We start from the raw sequence: 13,204 nt of genomic DNA, 5'->3' as shown, positions 1-13,204 counted from the left end.
CTTTCAGAAATAAGTAAAGATGACATCATAAAAGCACATTGCTAAACTTAAAATCCTACCACCTACTAAGAATCTTCACAAACTAATTTCGTAAGCAAAATCTACACATTTGAGGATGTAAGAAAAGCATTTGGCAATGAGAAACTGAAGTACAAAATCTTTAAAAACAATACCATTATTAAGAGTCACAATGTCCATGGTCTTCTGTTCCACTTGGATATGGCAAAGGCATGAGCTTCTTAATGGTAAAGTTAGCAAAGTTGGGTGTGGTGCAGTTATGGAGGTTACGTTAATATATTAAACTCTCAGCCACCCTAAAGGGATTAAAGAAAATTATGACCTTACTAGGAAGCACACTGCAAACCAAGTTGTCTGGATCTAATGGTACTAAAGAAAGGACAATAACATTCATATATAAGACACCAGCATAATATCTAACAATTCAATACCCTATGTGAGATTAAACCCATCTATCTCTTCAAATTATTTTCACACTGTAGCTTACTCTAAATATTTAGTTAATTAACGATGTTGATTGTTGTTGTGGAATCTGTAAACTACAACAAATAATAAAGAGAACTCTATTAACAGCACAGGAATTTTTTATGGAATCATTTTACAAAATCCACATCCTTTATTTGGAAAACTATTGCCTCAAATTTAAATAGGTCATGTTTGTGGAAACTACATATATTGATTATGTATATATCTTTTGCAAACACCTTCTGGAAATCTAAATGGCAACATTAACATTCATTGGTCATGGAGATGGAAGAAGCTTACTCTTTTGATAAAATCACGTCCATTTGAATCACTGTAGAATGTTTTCCTGGTGTCCATAGTTGTTGTAAACTGAGTTACTACTTCTTTACCAATACCATCATTAGTTGGTATGGGACCAATCTATATCCATCAATATATTTCAAATGAACAAAATTGACGATGCATTCATTAAAATAGAAAAGATATTTATAAGATGATAAGAAAGGCGATACTAACAATGAACTCGACTTCCACATGTTCATTTGTCTTGTATAGCCTTGTGATCTGCATATTTAAAATTGTAACATGTTAAAACATGAAATAAAATATAACCGATGTACAAGAAGAAGAACCAACCTATCAGGTTGATATGACCTTATACATTTGATCCTTATGTGAAGCATGAATGAATAAGGACCAAAATTATTGCTTCTTGAACATTACTAATAATGGCAGTTGTCCATTGCATTATTTGATAAATTGTTCAATGACGATCATGAATTTGTTTAAGACTTACATTCAAATTCATATTAGCACCCGGTAAGAGAACCATATTTGACCATGCAAACAAATTAACTTGAGCATGTGGAAAAATATCTACCATGGTAAATTGGTTTTATGGAACCAAAAGAAGTCTGACACAAACAGATGACACACTGAACATTGATAGGCTCATCTTTGCATTATCTTACACAAAAATAAAAAAACCAAACTAAGGCGTTAGATAACTGAAAAATAAATAAGTTATTCTTTTTAATAGGGTATGTTTTCAATTGCTCTACTTTCATATCCAATTGTATGAAATTGTAGACCAACCTTTTATACTAAAAACAAATAAGATGAAAGAACTAGAGAAACAAATCAACAAACTAGGCTAAGGAAAAATAAATCCACAATCAAAGAAATTCATACGACAATAACATCTATGCCTTATCACACACAATGGGGTCAGATATATAGATCCTCCTAAGCTATTGGATTTTATCCCATACTATATCATCATCTATATGTAACTAAAATTTATCCTATTTTATCATTGTTAACCAAATTTTCTTTGATTTTCCTCTTCCTCATTTAATGTGAGTATTTATTATGATCTCGCATTGCCTAAGTAAAGCATTTATTGATCACCTAAGTGCATATTCAAATCATCTTAAATGCGTCTCTCGAAATTTCTCTCAATAGGGTGCAATCCGACTCTCTCTAATGTTCTCATTTCTTATCATATTCATCCTCATATATCCACACATCTACCTTAATATCATCTCTACAATTCTTATCTTCTGCTCTTGTGCTCACTTCATAGCCCAACATTCAACCTCATATAACATAATAGGTCAAACCAACATTTTATAAAACTACTCTTAAAACTTTAGAGGTACTTTTTGATCACAAACATCTAATGTTCTCCTCCATTTCAATCATCTTGCTTATAACCTATATAAAATATTTTTATCAACCCCTCTACCCTTTTACAAAAAGAATTTTAGATACTTAAAACTTTTCATAACAGAAGTTCATCATTTTCTATCTTAACAATTATCTTGCTATATTTACTACATAACAACAATAATCGAACCTTATCCCACTAAGTGAGATTGGCTATATGGATCCTCCTACACCATTGGGCTCTATCCCCTACTATATCATCTATATTTAATTAATTTTTATCATATTTTATTATTGCTAATCAAATTTACTTTGGCCTTCCTCTTTTTTGTATAATATGTGTATTTATCATAATTTCACATTTTAACTAAAGCATATATTGGTCGTTTAAGTACATGTCCGTACCATTTTAAACATGTCTCTTAGATTTTTTGCTCATAGGCACGACCTTGACTTTTTCTTTAATATCTCATTTCTCCTCATATATCCACACATTCACCATAACACTCGGCATCCAATGCTTATCCTTTTCATTCAGTCACCTGGAATGATATTTATCGCCCAATCGCTTGGAATGATGTATTTTCAATTTTCTTCAATTAATGTTTATCCATTCTATTCGATTAAATTAGTTTTCAGTCGGCTGGATAATATTGTGATTTCTTGAAGTTTTGATCGACTAGAAGGTCTTCCGGTCGCTCCAAAGCTAATTTTTTCTATACTACAAAGCTAATTCAAATAATATATATGTATATATATGTATGTGTATATATATAATGCTCAGTACAATTGACTTCCTATCAACTATTTGTATGATTTTGCCTTTGAAACTCTTGTTGGTTTCTTAGTCAAGTCAATCGCCTAGCTATTTAAAGACTATGCACGTCCCAAATATAAGGACTCTTCCTCACAACCTTCTTTATTAGAAGGTTCTCTCCTGACTTACCTTTACCCAGGACATCTTATCTTACTTGATGTCTGCTCCTACTAACCTACAGGGACTTCCTTTGCCTAGTGTTTAGTCTCCCTAGCCACCAAGACTTCCTCTATGAAGTTACTTGCATCTACATACTTGATACCATGGTTTACAAAATCGCGATCCGAATTGTAGGATCATATGATCCGGAAGTACCAAAACGATCCAAGAGCATTTGGAATCGTATTTTGAGAGATGATAACTTTTGACTTATCATGGGGCCCATATTATACCAAATCGAAGCTACTTCAGATATCTACATTTATTATCGGATGTAACCCGTAAGTACCCAATCTTAGGCCCAAAAAACATCGTTTAAAGCATTTTTGAAGGCTCTGAATTATTTAAGTCCTTTTTGTTAAGGTTATTTTCATCTTTTGCATCGTTAGAGTTTTGAGAGGATTTTGAAACTATTTAAATAATTATTTAGTTTCTTTTAGGGCATTATCTTTATTTGAGTTAATATTATTCAGTTAAACTAAGAGAAGAATTCTCTATATTTGGCGATTTCCTATATCTTCTCTGAAAAATTTTCTGTTAGAACTAGCCTATAGAATAATCATTATTTTGTCCAACGTCAGATAATAATGACATATGTGATGTCAAGTGTTGACAGTTGCATATATATGCAAAATTATTAATCTATTTATATGCAAATAACCATTTTAGATATGTTTTCTAATTATTAATCATATACCATAAAATTTCAAAACCTCCAGTGTATAACTTTAAACCCTTTGTCATACATTAAAATTCTAATTCGATCATCTAGTACTGCATGCACCACCATTTAAGGAGCGAATAGCATGATGGGAGAAGGCCTCAAGGCATGGTAATACTCTATGGGAGTTGAGAGATCTATATTTATTGGCCGACTGTATAACTCAATCGTGGGGAACTCGAGCATAGAATAGTCATAGTCAAATGTGTCAGTCAACTAGAGTTGAATTCCAATCAACGACTAGCTGAACCTAAATCCCAAAGATCGTCTATTTGGGGTTTATGATGTGAATTAGTTGATTGATGATTGATAGACTCAGACTAGTTGAAACAACAAATAGAATGAAAAAGTTTAGAAGATTGTACATGAACTCATTAGTATCAGAGAACAAATATCAAATCAACATCTCATCACCATGTGCTAAATGCATTCCCAAAGGCATCTTATTAAAGCTCTATCATGAACATCTAATACACAGCTCGAGCATCTTATTGTATGACATGACATTAGTATTAAAGAACTAGAAGCTGAAAATGAATCTTTGAAGAGTCAACTGGACACTTTAAAATTTATTTACATGACATTAGGATTAAAGAAAAAATCTTCACAGATTCAAGTTGACACTTTGAAACTAACCTTAGGAAAATTGACTATGGGCACAATCCTTGAACATGATAGCACACAGTCAACAAGTAAATTTTAGCAAAAACAATTTAGGCTATAAGGGGTCAAAATAAGAAAGGTGTTACTATTTCCTCATAGCTAGAGGACAAGTCAAGACTAAAACCATTTGTAGGGAAAAGGTACCAAAAGAATATTTAGTTAATGTAGAACTAACATGTTTTATCAAAATGGTTTCTCATTAATAAGAAGGTTTTGAAAGAGTCAACTATAGTATCAATATCAGAGGTTGTGCGTTGTCAATTGATAAGATTATGGCAAAAATTAAGGCTGAGATTTCAAAATCTACTTTACCATAATTTGTGTATTAGCTATTAGCAGTAATTTGTGTAATATTAGCTATATATATTCTTACCTTAAGTAGACTAGCAGTAATTAGTGTAATTGTTGTAAATATTTTCTTGTCTAAAATAGGTTGTACAAGAATTCTTATTTAAAGGAAAGATCATTAAAGAAAAAGGCAGTCAGCCATTTTATCAATTGTGTTATGGTATCAAAACCTGCCTCTGGAATTCATAACTAAATCTTCAAATCACTATCAGTTTTTTTTGTCCTACAAAGTTTTCTGGTTTGCTTTCAATTTTTAGGTTGATTAATTTCTGATCAACAATTTTGTCTTTGAGATTTCATTTTTTTGGAAGAATGACTATTGAGAATTTCTTGGAAGAATGTCTACGGAGACTTTGGCTATTAAATTTACAAGAAAGAATTATGCAGCATGGGAATTTCAGTTCAAAATGTTTCTGAAAGGAAAGGAGCTTTGGAATCATATTGACGGGTCTACTCCTGTTCCTAAAGAAGATACAGAACTTGGTCAATGGGAGGCAAAGGATGCTCGAATCATCTCTTGGGTTTTAGCTTCTATTGAACCTCATATGGTGAACAATTTACGTTCCTTTAGTGCAGCTAAGGAGATGTAGGATTATCTACCACGCATATATCATCAAAATAACACTGCAAGACATTTCAACTAAAACTTGAGATTAGTAACTTTAGTCAAGGCAATCTCCCTATTGAGCACTATTATTCTAGATTTATTAATCTATGGAGTGGATATTCTGGTCTTATCTATTCAAAGGTACCTAAAGAGGTCTTAGCTAACCTTCACACAATTCATGAAGATGGTAGACATGACGATTAATTTTTGATGAAACTGTGGACAGAATTTGAAGTTGCATGAGCTGGATTATAGAATAGAAATCTTGTCCCTTCCTTGGATATATATATCTTGGAGAATTGTTGCATGAAGAACAAAGAATGGCTATACAAGCTGTTCAAGGTTCATCCAAGGAGATATCTGAAATTGTTAATGTTGCTTATGCCGCTCAAGGGAAGAACAGAGGAAAGGGACAAATGCAGTGCTATAGTTGCAAAGAGTTCAAGCATATTGCCCGCAATTGTGATAAGAAATTCTACAATTATTGTAAACAGAATGGACACATTATCAAGCAATATCCTACACGTCCAGAAAATCGACGAGGTCAAGCTTTTCAGGCTGCTATGAGTTCTATAGCCACAATTGGTGACACAAATCAGTCTTTTGCTACTCCAAAAATGGTCTAACAGATGATCAGCACAGCATTTTCTACTCTTGAACTTCATAGTCAAGGTAAGATTGTTTTTTCTCCTTTGTTTGTTGATTTTGGGGCATCAAATCGTATGACTAGATCATTTGATTGGCTGCATAATTTTCAGAGGAATACTAGTAAACAAAATATTTAGATTGCTAATGGTAGTAATCTTCTAATTACAGCCATTGGTGATATTAGATCTTCCTTTCATCACATATTTATCTCTTCTGGATTGTCTACTAGTTTAATTTCTGTTGGGCAGTTGGTGGATAATAATTGTGATATGAATTTCTCTCGTCGTGGTTGTTTTGTGCAGGATTAGAGGTCAGGAAAGGTGACCGCGAGAGGGCCTAAAGTGAACAGATTATTTCCATTGTAATTTACTATTCCTAGAATTCTGTCTTTGACTTCCATTATTATTGAAAATAAGGCCGACGTTTGGCATAAACGTTTGGGTCATCCAAATAATGTGATATTGTCTCATTTGATGAAGCATGGTTTTTTGACAACAAAAATCAGTGTTCTTCTAATAGTTTATCTCTTGATTGCTCTGTTTGTAAACCATAAAAAAGTAAAGTGTTACATTTTCCTACTTATCATACTCATGCTAATTCAGGTTTTGAGATTATGCATAGTGATGTTTGGGGTGTTACTCCTATCATTTCACATGCGCAATACAAATATTTCGTGGCATTCATTGATGACTATAGTTGTTTCACATGGATATATTTTCTACATACTAAAACTGAAGTGTTAACTATTTTTAAAATTTTTGTGGCTTATATTGAGACTCAATTTTCCACCTCCGTTAAGGTTTTACGGTCTGATAATGGTGGTAAACCTATCTCGCATAATTTCTAAACTTTCTTACAACAAAAAGACATTATATCTCAACGATCATGCCTTTATACCCCTCAACAGAATGGGGTGGCTGAATGAAAGAACCATCACTTGCTGGATATGGTTCGCACTTTACTCTTAGAGGCATGAGTTCGTCCTAGATTTTGGATGGAAGTTCTGTCAACTGCAATTTTTCTGATTAATCAGCTACCTTCTCAACAATTGAATTTTGATTCTCCTTACTTTCATCATTTTGGTATGCAGCCTGATTATTGTATGTTACACACTTTTGGATGTGTTTGCTTTATACACTTACCTTCACATGAACGCCACAAGCTTACGGCTAAATCAGTAAGGTGTGCGTTTATGGGAAATAGTACTACTCACAAAGAATTTTTATGTTATGATGCTGACACTAATCGATTGCGTATTTCTTAAAATGTGATTTTCTTTGAACATGAGTATTATTTTCAGTAGCAAGATCTCCCTTCAAATGGTGTTCTTCTTCCTAGCTTTGATGATATATCTCCCTCCATTGAGTGTTTTAAACCTGATTTTGTCTATCAACGACAATAGCCCCCATCATCGCAAATCCTTCCTGACCCTGATCCAGTGCCCACTTCAATGGCGCCTCGAAGATCTAATCACATCAATCGTCCTCCTGATAGGTATGGTTTTTCTGTGATTTTAACCGATATTGCAGTTCCTACCTCTTATTCTTAGGCCACTAAATATGTATATTAGAAGAAAGTTATACAAGAGGAACTTCAAGCTCTTCTAGAAAATCATACTTGGGATATTGTTCCTTGTCCCAATGGTATCAAACCCATTGATTGTGTAATATACGTGAAAAAAAATGGGTTCGATATTGAACCAAATCGAACCAAATTGGATTGGTTCGTTATGGAAGAGATTTTGATAAAATAAAATAGATGAAAAGATTCGTCTTGCGAAGACGAATCCAACAAAACTAGGTTGAGTCAAATCCGAGGTCGTTTGGTTAGTAAACCAAGCGAACCAAGATTGAATCCGATTTGCTACAGTAATCGGTTCAATCGTTATAATAAACCCTAGGTTTTTAAGTTGGTTTAGCCTAATAAACCTAGTTTAATGGTGCCGATTAAGATTAAACCGGCTTGGGTTACTGTAGCTCCTCGTTATAACTGGGATTTCCCTGTTCGATTTCCGGCTCACGCGATCTTCTCTTCACCGCCGCCACCCCGATCGCCAGCACAGCCCGCCATCGCTCTGATCTCCCTCTGCAAAAGCCCGACGCTGCCGCCCGACCCTTCCTTCCCTCTCCCCTCTCCCCTTAGTTTTTCCCTGTGTCCTGCCCTGAAATCCCACCATCCGGTGCTACTCAGAGACAAGGCACGGCAAGGAGCTAGGGCAAGCCGTCTTCCATCTCCGTTGGCCCTCAGAAGCCGGCTATACAGCAGGTCTATAGCCGTTCATGTTTTATGAATATTTTCCAAAATTATATTCCTCATTTCCTTGTTTAAGTGTAGAAAAATTACATATACACATACCAGCACGCCTCCATCCTATAGTCGTCTTTTAGGTATGGTAGTTCATTTTTTTCATTATCTCTAAGCTTCCTTTGTGTGTGCAATAGCCTGTTAAGGCCTTTAGCTATTTCGGTTGCTTGGTTTGAGAAGCTTCTAGACAAGAGTTTTTCTTTCTACATAGATGTGTATTCAAGCATTGCCCAACTTTTGAATGCATGTTAATTTTCGAATTTACTTTTGTATTTGAAATCCATCTACATGTTAGTTGATATTGCCTACAATAGCATAGCCTAATATGTAGAAAATTAGTAGTGTTGGAACAGAATTTAGTATAGTATAAAAACTTTGTTAGGTTACTACAATTACTCTCACAAATTTAGCATAACCCTATTGACATCCATATCTAAAATTGGAGGCAACAACAACGAGCTAGAAGGTGTTGTGTAGAATTCTGGCCGAGTTGTGTTAAGCGAATTAGGTTTTGGCATGGTTGGATTTAGGATTTTAGTTCTGTTTTGTTTTATGATGGTTTGATAAATTTAACTCTGGGTTAGGTTAATTTGGATGGGATTAAACAAATAGTAAAATCGGCTAAGGTTTTATTTGATGGAAATATATATATATATATATATGTATGTATTGTTGTATTTAGGAAGTTATTTATGTTAATTACAGGATATTGAATCGGATTTTTGGACGGAGGTTTTCTTTGCGGATACGGACTACTTTCGGAAGGTGGGTATCTCGACTCATCTCTTTAGATATGTCGTTTGATATGTATAGTATCGCTATAGCTAGTAATAATTGTATGCTTTTATATATGCCCTGGTATATTAATACTTGTTTCATGTGTATATCAGGTGGTATGTCTTTTTACCTGCTACTTGTTTACTTGCCTTATGATAGATATGTAGTAATTTTTTTTGTTTTGATATACTGTTTCTTACTAAGCATAGACTGGTAGTTATTATACGCATTAGTGTCATGCACCATCTCTACATGATTGCATACTAGCGATCATCGGCTCCTTTATAGTCTGAGCCCGTCGCTCCAGGATTGCATACTAGCGATCATCGGCTCCTTTATAGTCTGAGCCCGTCGCTCCAGGATTGCATACTAGCGATCACCGGCTCCTTTATAGTCTGAGCCCGTCGCTACAGGATTGCATACTAGCGATCATCGACTCCTTTGTAGTCTGAGCCCGTCGTTAGTTACATGATCTGCATACACTGCCACTCATGGGTTAGTGGTACATCAGGAGACCTTATGCATTGGTTTGGCGACCTTGCAATCTGTTGCAGGGTTCGTGCCGTGGTGTTAATATATATGATTCTGGTATGTACAACTTTCTTTTTGTGGTTCAGTTGTGCATTTCTTACTGTACAGGCATGGTTATTACTGCTAGTTAGCTTATTGTACATATCTGTTAGATATCCGCTGAGTTCTTTGAACTCACCCCGTTGATTTCATTCTTTTCAGGTTGACGTCTGTCTGGAGAGCCGTGCTGCTAGTCCCTCGTCGAGTTGACTTCACCCATTTTTTATTTTTGCTATATTTTCAGTATTTGCGTCAGAACGTGTTCTATGTCGTATGGAGGGTCTTATACATGTTCGATTTTTAGTATGCACATTATAATTACTGGTTGTGGATTTTATTTTCATTGTTAGTACTTGAGTACCATTTTGACATGTGTGGATTGTGGCCGTGTAGGCCTTATTGTGGCCATGTCGGCCTTATTATATTTGGATTCAGGGAAAGTGAATTGTTACAGGGGAGATGCTGCCGAAATTTTCGGACAGTCGTCTCCCGGGGGGTGACAGATTGTAAATAGGTATATTCTATTAAGTTGAGATCTGATAACTCACCTGACCGATACAAAGTAAGGTTGGTGACACTCGAAAATCGACAAGATTATGTAATTGATTATGAGACTTTCACACTAGTAGCAGAAAAGACGATAGTATGACTTGTTCTAGCTATTGCTGCTTCTAAGGTTGGTCATTATGACAGATGGATGTTAAGAATGTCTTTTTACATAGGGATCTTAAGGAAGAAATTTATATAACTCCACCACCAAGATTATTTTCTATACCCTCTTTTGATGTTTTAAACTAAAAAAATCACTCTATGGTTTAAAACAGGCTCTGTATGCTTGGTTTGATAAATTTCAATTCACACTTATTCGCTTCTCTTTTATCCAGAGTCAATATGATTATTCATTGTTTCTTTACAAGGCTACTAAAAGAATTGTTTTGCTCCCAGTATATGTTGATGATATTATTATTACAAGGACTGACTTTGAATTGATTTCTCAACTTCAACAGCATCTTCAAAGCTCTTTTCATATGAAGGACCTGAGTCCGTTATACTATTTTTTAGGCCTTGAGGTAAACTCTACAGTGGCTGGTATTTTTTTAAATCAACATTAATACATTCAGGAGATAACTATATTGCCTGGCCTTCAAGATGGTCGTGATGAGGGTGATTTTCTCCCTGATCCCTCCTTATATAGATGTTTAGTGGGGAGCTTGAATTATCTGACTATTACTCAGCCTAATATTTCTTTTGCTCTCCAACAAGTTAATCAATTTATGAGACGCCTCGACACCTTCACTTAGCTATTGCTCATCGCATTGTTCGGTATTTGCAAAACACTTCTATCAGAGGTCTTTTGTTTCCTGTGAATTCTCCTATTCACTTGGTTGCATATAGTGATGTTGACTGGATTGGTTGTCCTAATACTCGACGTTCCATTACTGGCTGATGTATATTCATTGGTAACTCTCTTGTCTCTTAGAAAAGCAAGAAGCAAGATCGGGTGTCGAAATCCTCCACTGAGTCTGAATATCGCGCTATGTCCTTTGCACATTCTGAGATTGTTTGGCTTTGAGGACTGTTGGATAAGCGTGGGTTTCCTCAAATGGAATCTACTCCACTTCACACGGGCAATACTAGTGCTATCTAAATTATCACTAACTTATTGTTTCACGAGCGCATCAAGCACATAGAAGTAGATTGTCACTCTATTCATGAAGCATATGATGTCCATGTCATTTCTCTACTTCACATCACTACATCAACAAACTGTTGATGTATTTACTAATTCTTTCTCATGACGACATCATTTTCTGGTTACCAAATTGATCCTTTTTGATCATCAAGCATCAATTTGAGGGGGGATATCAATGGCAGAGGTTGTGGGCTGTAAATTGATAAGATTATGATAGAAATTATAGCTAAGATTTCAAGATCTAATTTACTATAATTTATGTATTAGCTGTAGATTAGCAGTAATTTGTGTAATATTAGTTGTATATATTCTTACCTTAAGTAGACTAGCAATAATTGTTGGGACCGATGCATTTGCTAGAGAGGGTGAATAGCAATTCTTTGAATTTTCCTACAAAATAATTAGCAGAAGCGAAAATAAAAACAAAGAAAAGATTACAATCGCTAACCTGTTGATTTACTTGGTATCCACCTCTACGAGGTAACTAATCCAAGAATCCACACATAAACGACCTTTTTCACTATGAAAAACCCTCCTTTTCAAAAAACACTTTGAAGGCGGAGAAATCCTTACAGAATCAGCCTCTTCATTTCACAGAATATAAAGTGAAGTTTGAGGAAGGAGGAAAGAGATTACAGTGATTGAGAGTTGTGCCAGAATACTGAAAAATGAACTGCTGTAAACTCTGGCGTCGAACTTTACTTTTATATAATTCCATATATCAGTCGACTGCTCCAAGGGTCAGTCGACTGATGGGCTTCAACGGCTCTTTGATTTGTATTTAATTGTCCAACTGGCAGCCCAACGGTTGTTTATCAGTCGACTGCACCATCACCAGTCGACTGATGGAGTCGACCAATCTTTCTGTTCGAGCATCAGTCGACTGATGAACAGTGCTAGTCGACTGATCAAACTGAAACCTCTATATGTGCTTCTGATCAACCATCAGTAGACTGCATGAACAGTGTCAGTCGATTGATCAAGCTGAAACTCCCCTTTCAGCTTCTTCTTCAGCCCTTAGCCTTGACGCAATCCTTCAAATATCTTCCACAAGCCTCATGCCCTTCCTTACACTAGCTTAAGACGTTTCCCTCAGCTTCGTCGTGCTAAGTCTCCCTTTGCCAAGAGGTCGTACCTCCGGGTTCATCCTTTGCCAAGAGACCTCACCTCCGGGACTTCATCCTTTGTCAAGAGGTCGCGCCTCCAGGACTTTATCAATTATCAAGACTTCATTCTTGGACTTTCCTATAGACTCAAACCACATAAGTTAGATCACCAACATTGCAACTTATGTTAGGTTGCAAATGTGCAAACATAGTCCCACATCTAAAACACATGGGAAAGATCATGGGTTTAAAAGGATGGAAAGTATCTCCATTGGCATGAGGCCTTTTGGGGAGAGCCCAAGAAAAAAACCATAAGGGCTTAGGCCCAAAGTGGACAATATCATGTCATTGTGGAGATGTGGACATTCTTTAGACCCTACAATTGGTATCAGAGCCGGTTCCGTTTCGGAGGATCTAACAATCAACCGGAGCAACTCATGGCATTCCAAGAGGGATATAGCACCGCACGACCACCATTCTTCAACGGAGACGATTTTGCATACTGGAAAGGTAGAATGGAATTTTATTTAATGAATGACTTTGAAAACTGGATTATTGTTGTAGAAGGCTTCGAAAAACCGAAAGATGCAACTGGAACAACCCTACCTATTAAGAACTGGCCAAAGGACATATGTAAGAA

General features: G+C 35.6%; 1 protein-coding gene and 1 pseudogene across 2 annotated transcripts in view; one reads left to right on the top strand and one right to left on the bottom strand.

The window, feature by feature from the left end:
• LOC141844946 (alpha-mannosidase At3g26720-like) overlaps positions 1-13,204 on the bottom strand; it is an 81,611-nt gene that overhangs the window by 25,470 nt on the left and 42,937 nt on the right. For both annotated transcript variants that reach the window (XM_074732928.1, XM_074732929.1), the window contains 2 exons: positions 1,000-1,047; positions 784-903 (listed from right to left, as the gene is read on the bottom strand). In XM_074732928.1, coding sequence (XP_074589029.1) covers positions 784-903; positions 1,000-1,047 — 168 coding nt within the window. The remainder of the gene's footprint in view (positions 1-783; positions 904-999; positions 1,048-13,204) is intronic.
• LOC141845333 (uncharacterized) lies at positions 5,405-6,092 on the top strand (annotated as a pseudogene).

The sequence above is a fragment of the Curcuma longa genome, chromosome 14 (assembly GCF_044706935.1).
Source record: "Curcuma longa cultivar G26 ecotype Majalengka, Jawa Barat chromosome 14, ITB_CL_G26_1.1, whole genome shotgun sequence".
In the NCBI taxonomy this organism is placed as follows: Eukaryota; Viridiplantae; Streptophyta; class Magnoliopsida; order Zingiberales; family Zingiberaceae; genus Curcuma; species Curcuma longa.
This window is presented reverse-complemented; position numbering and strand designations above follow the sequence as displayed.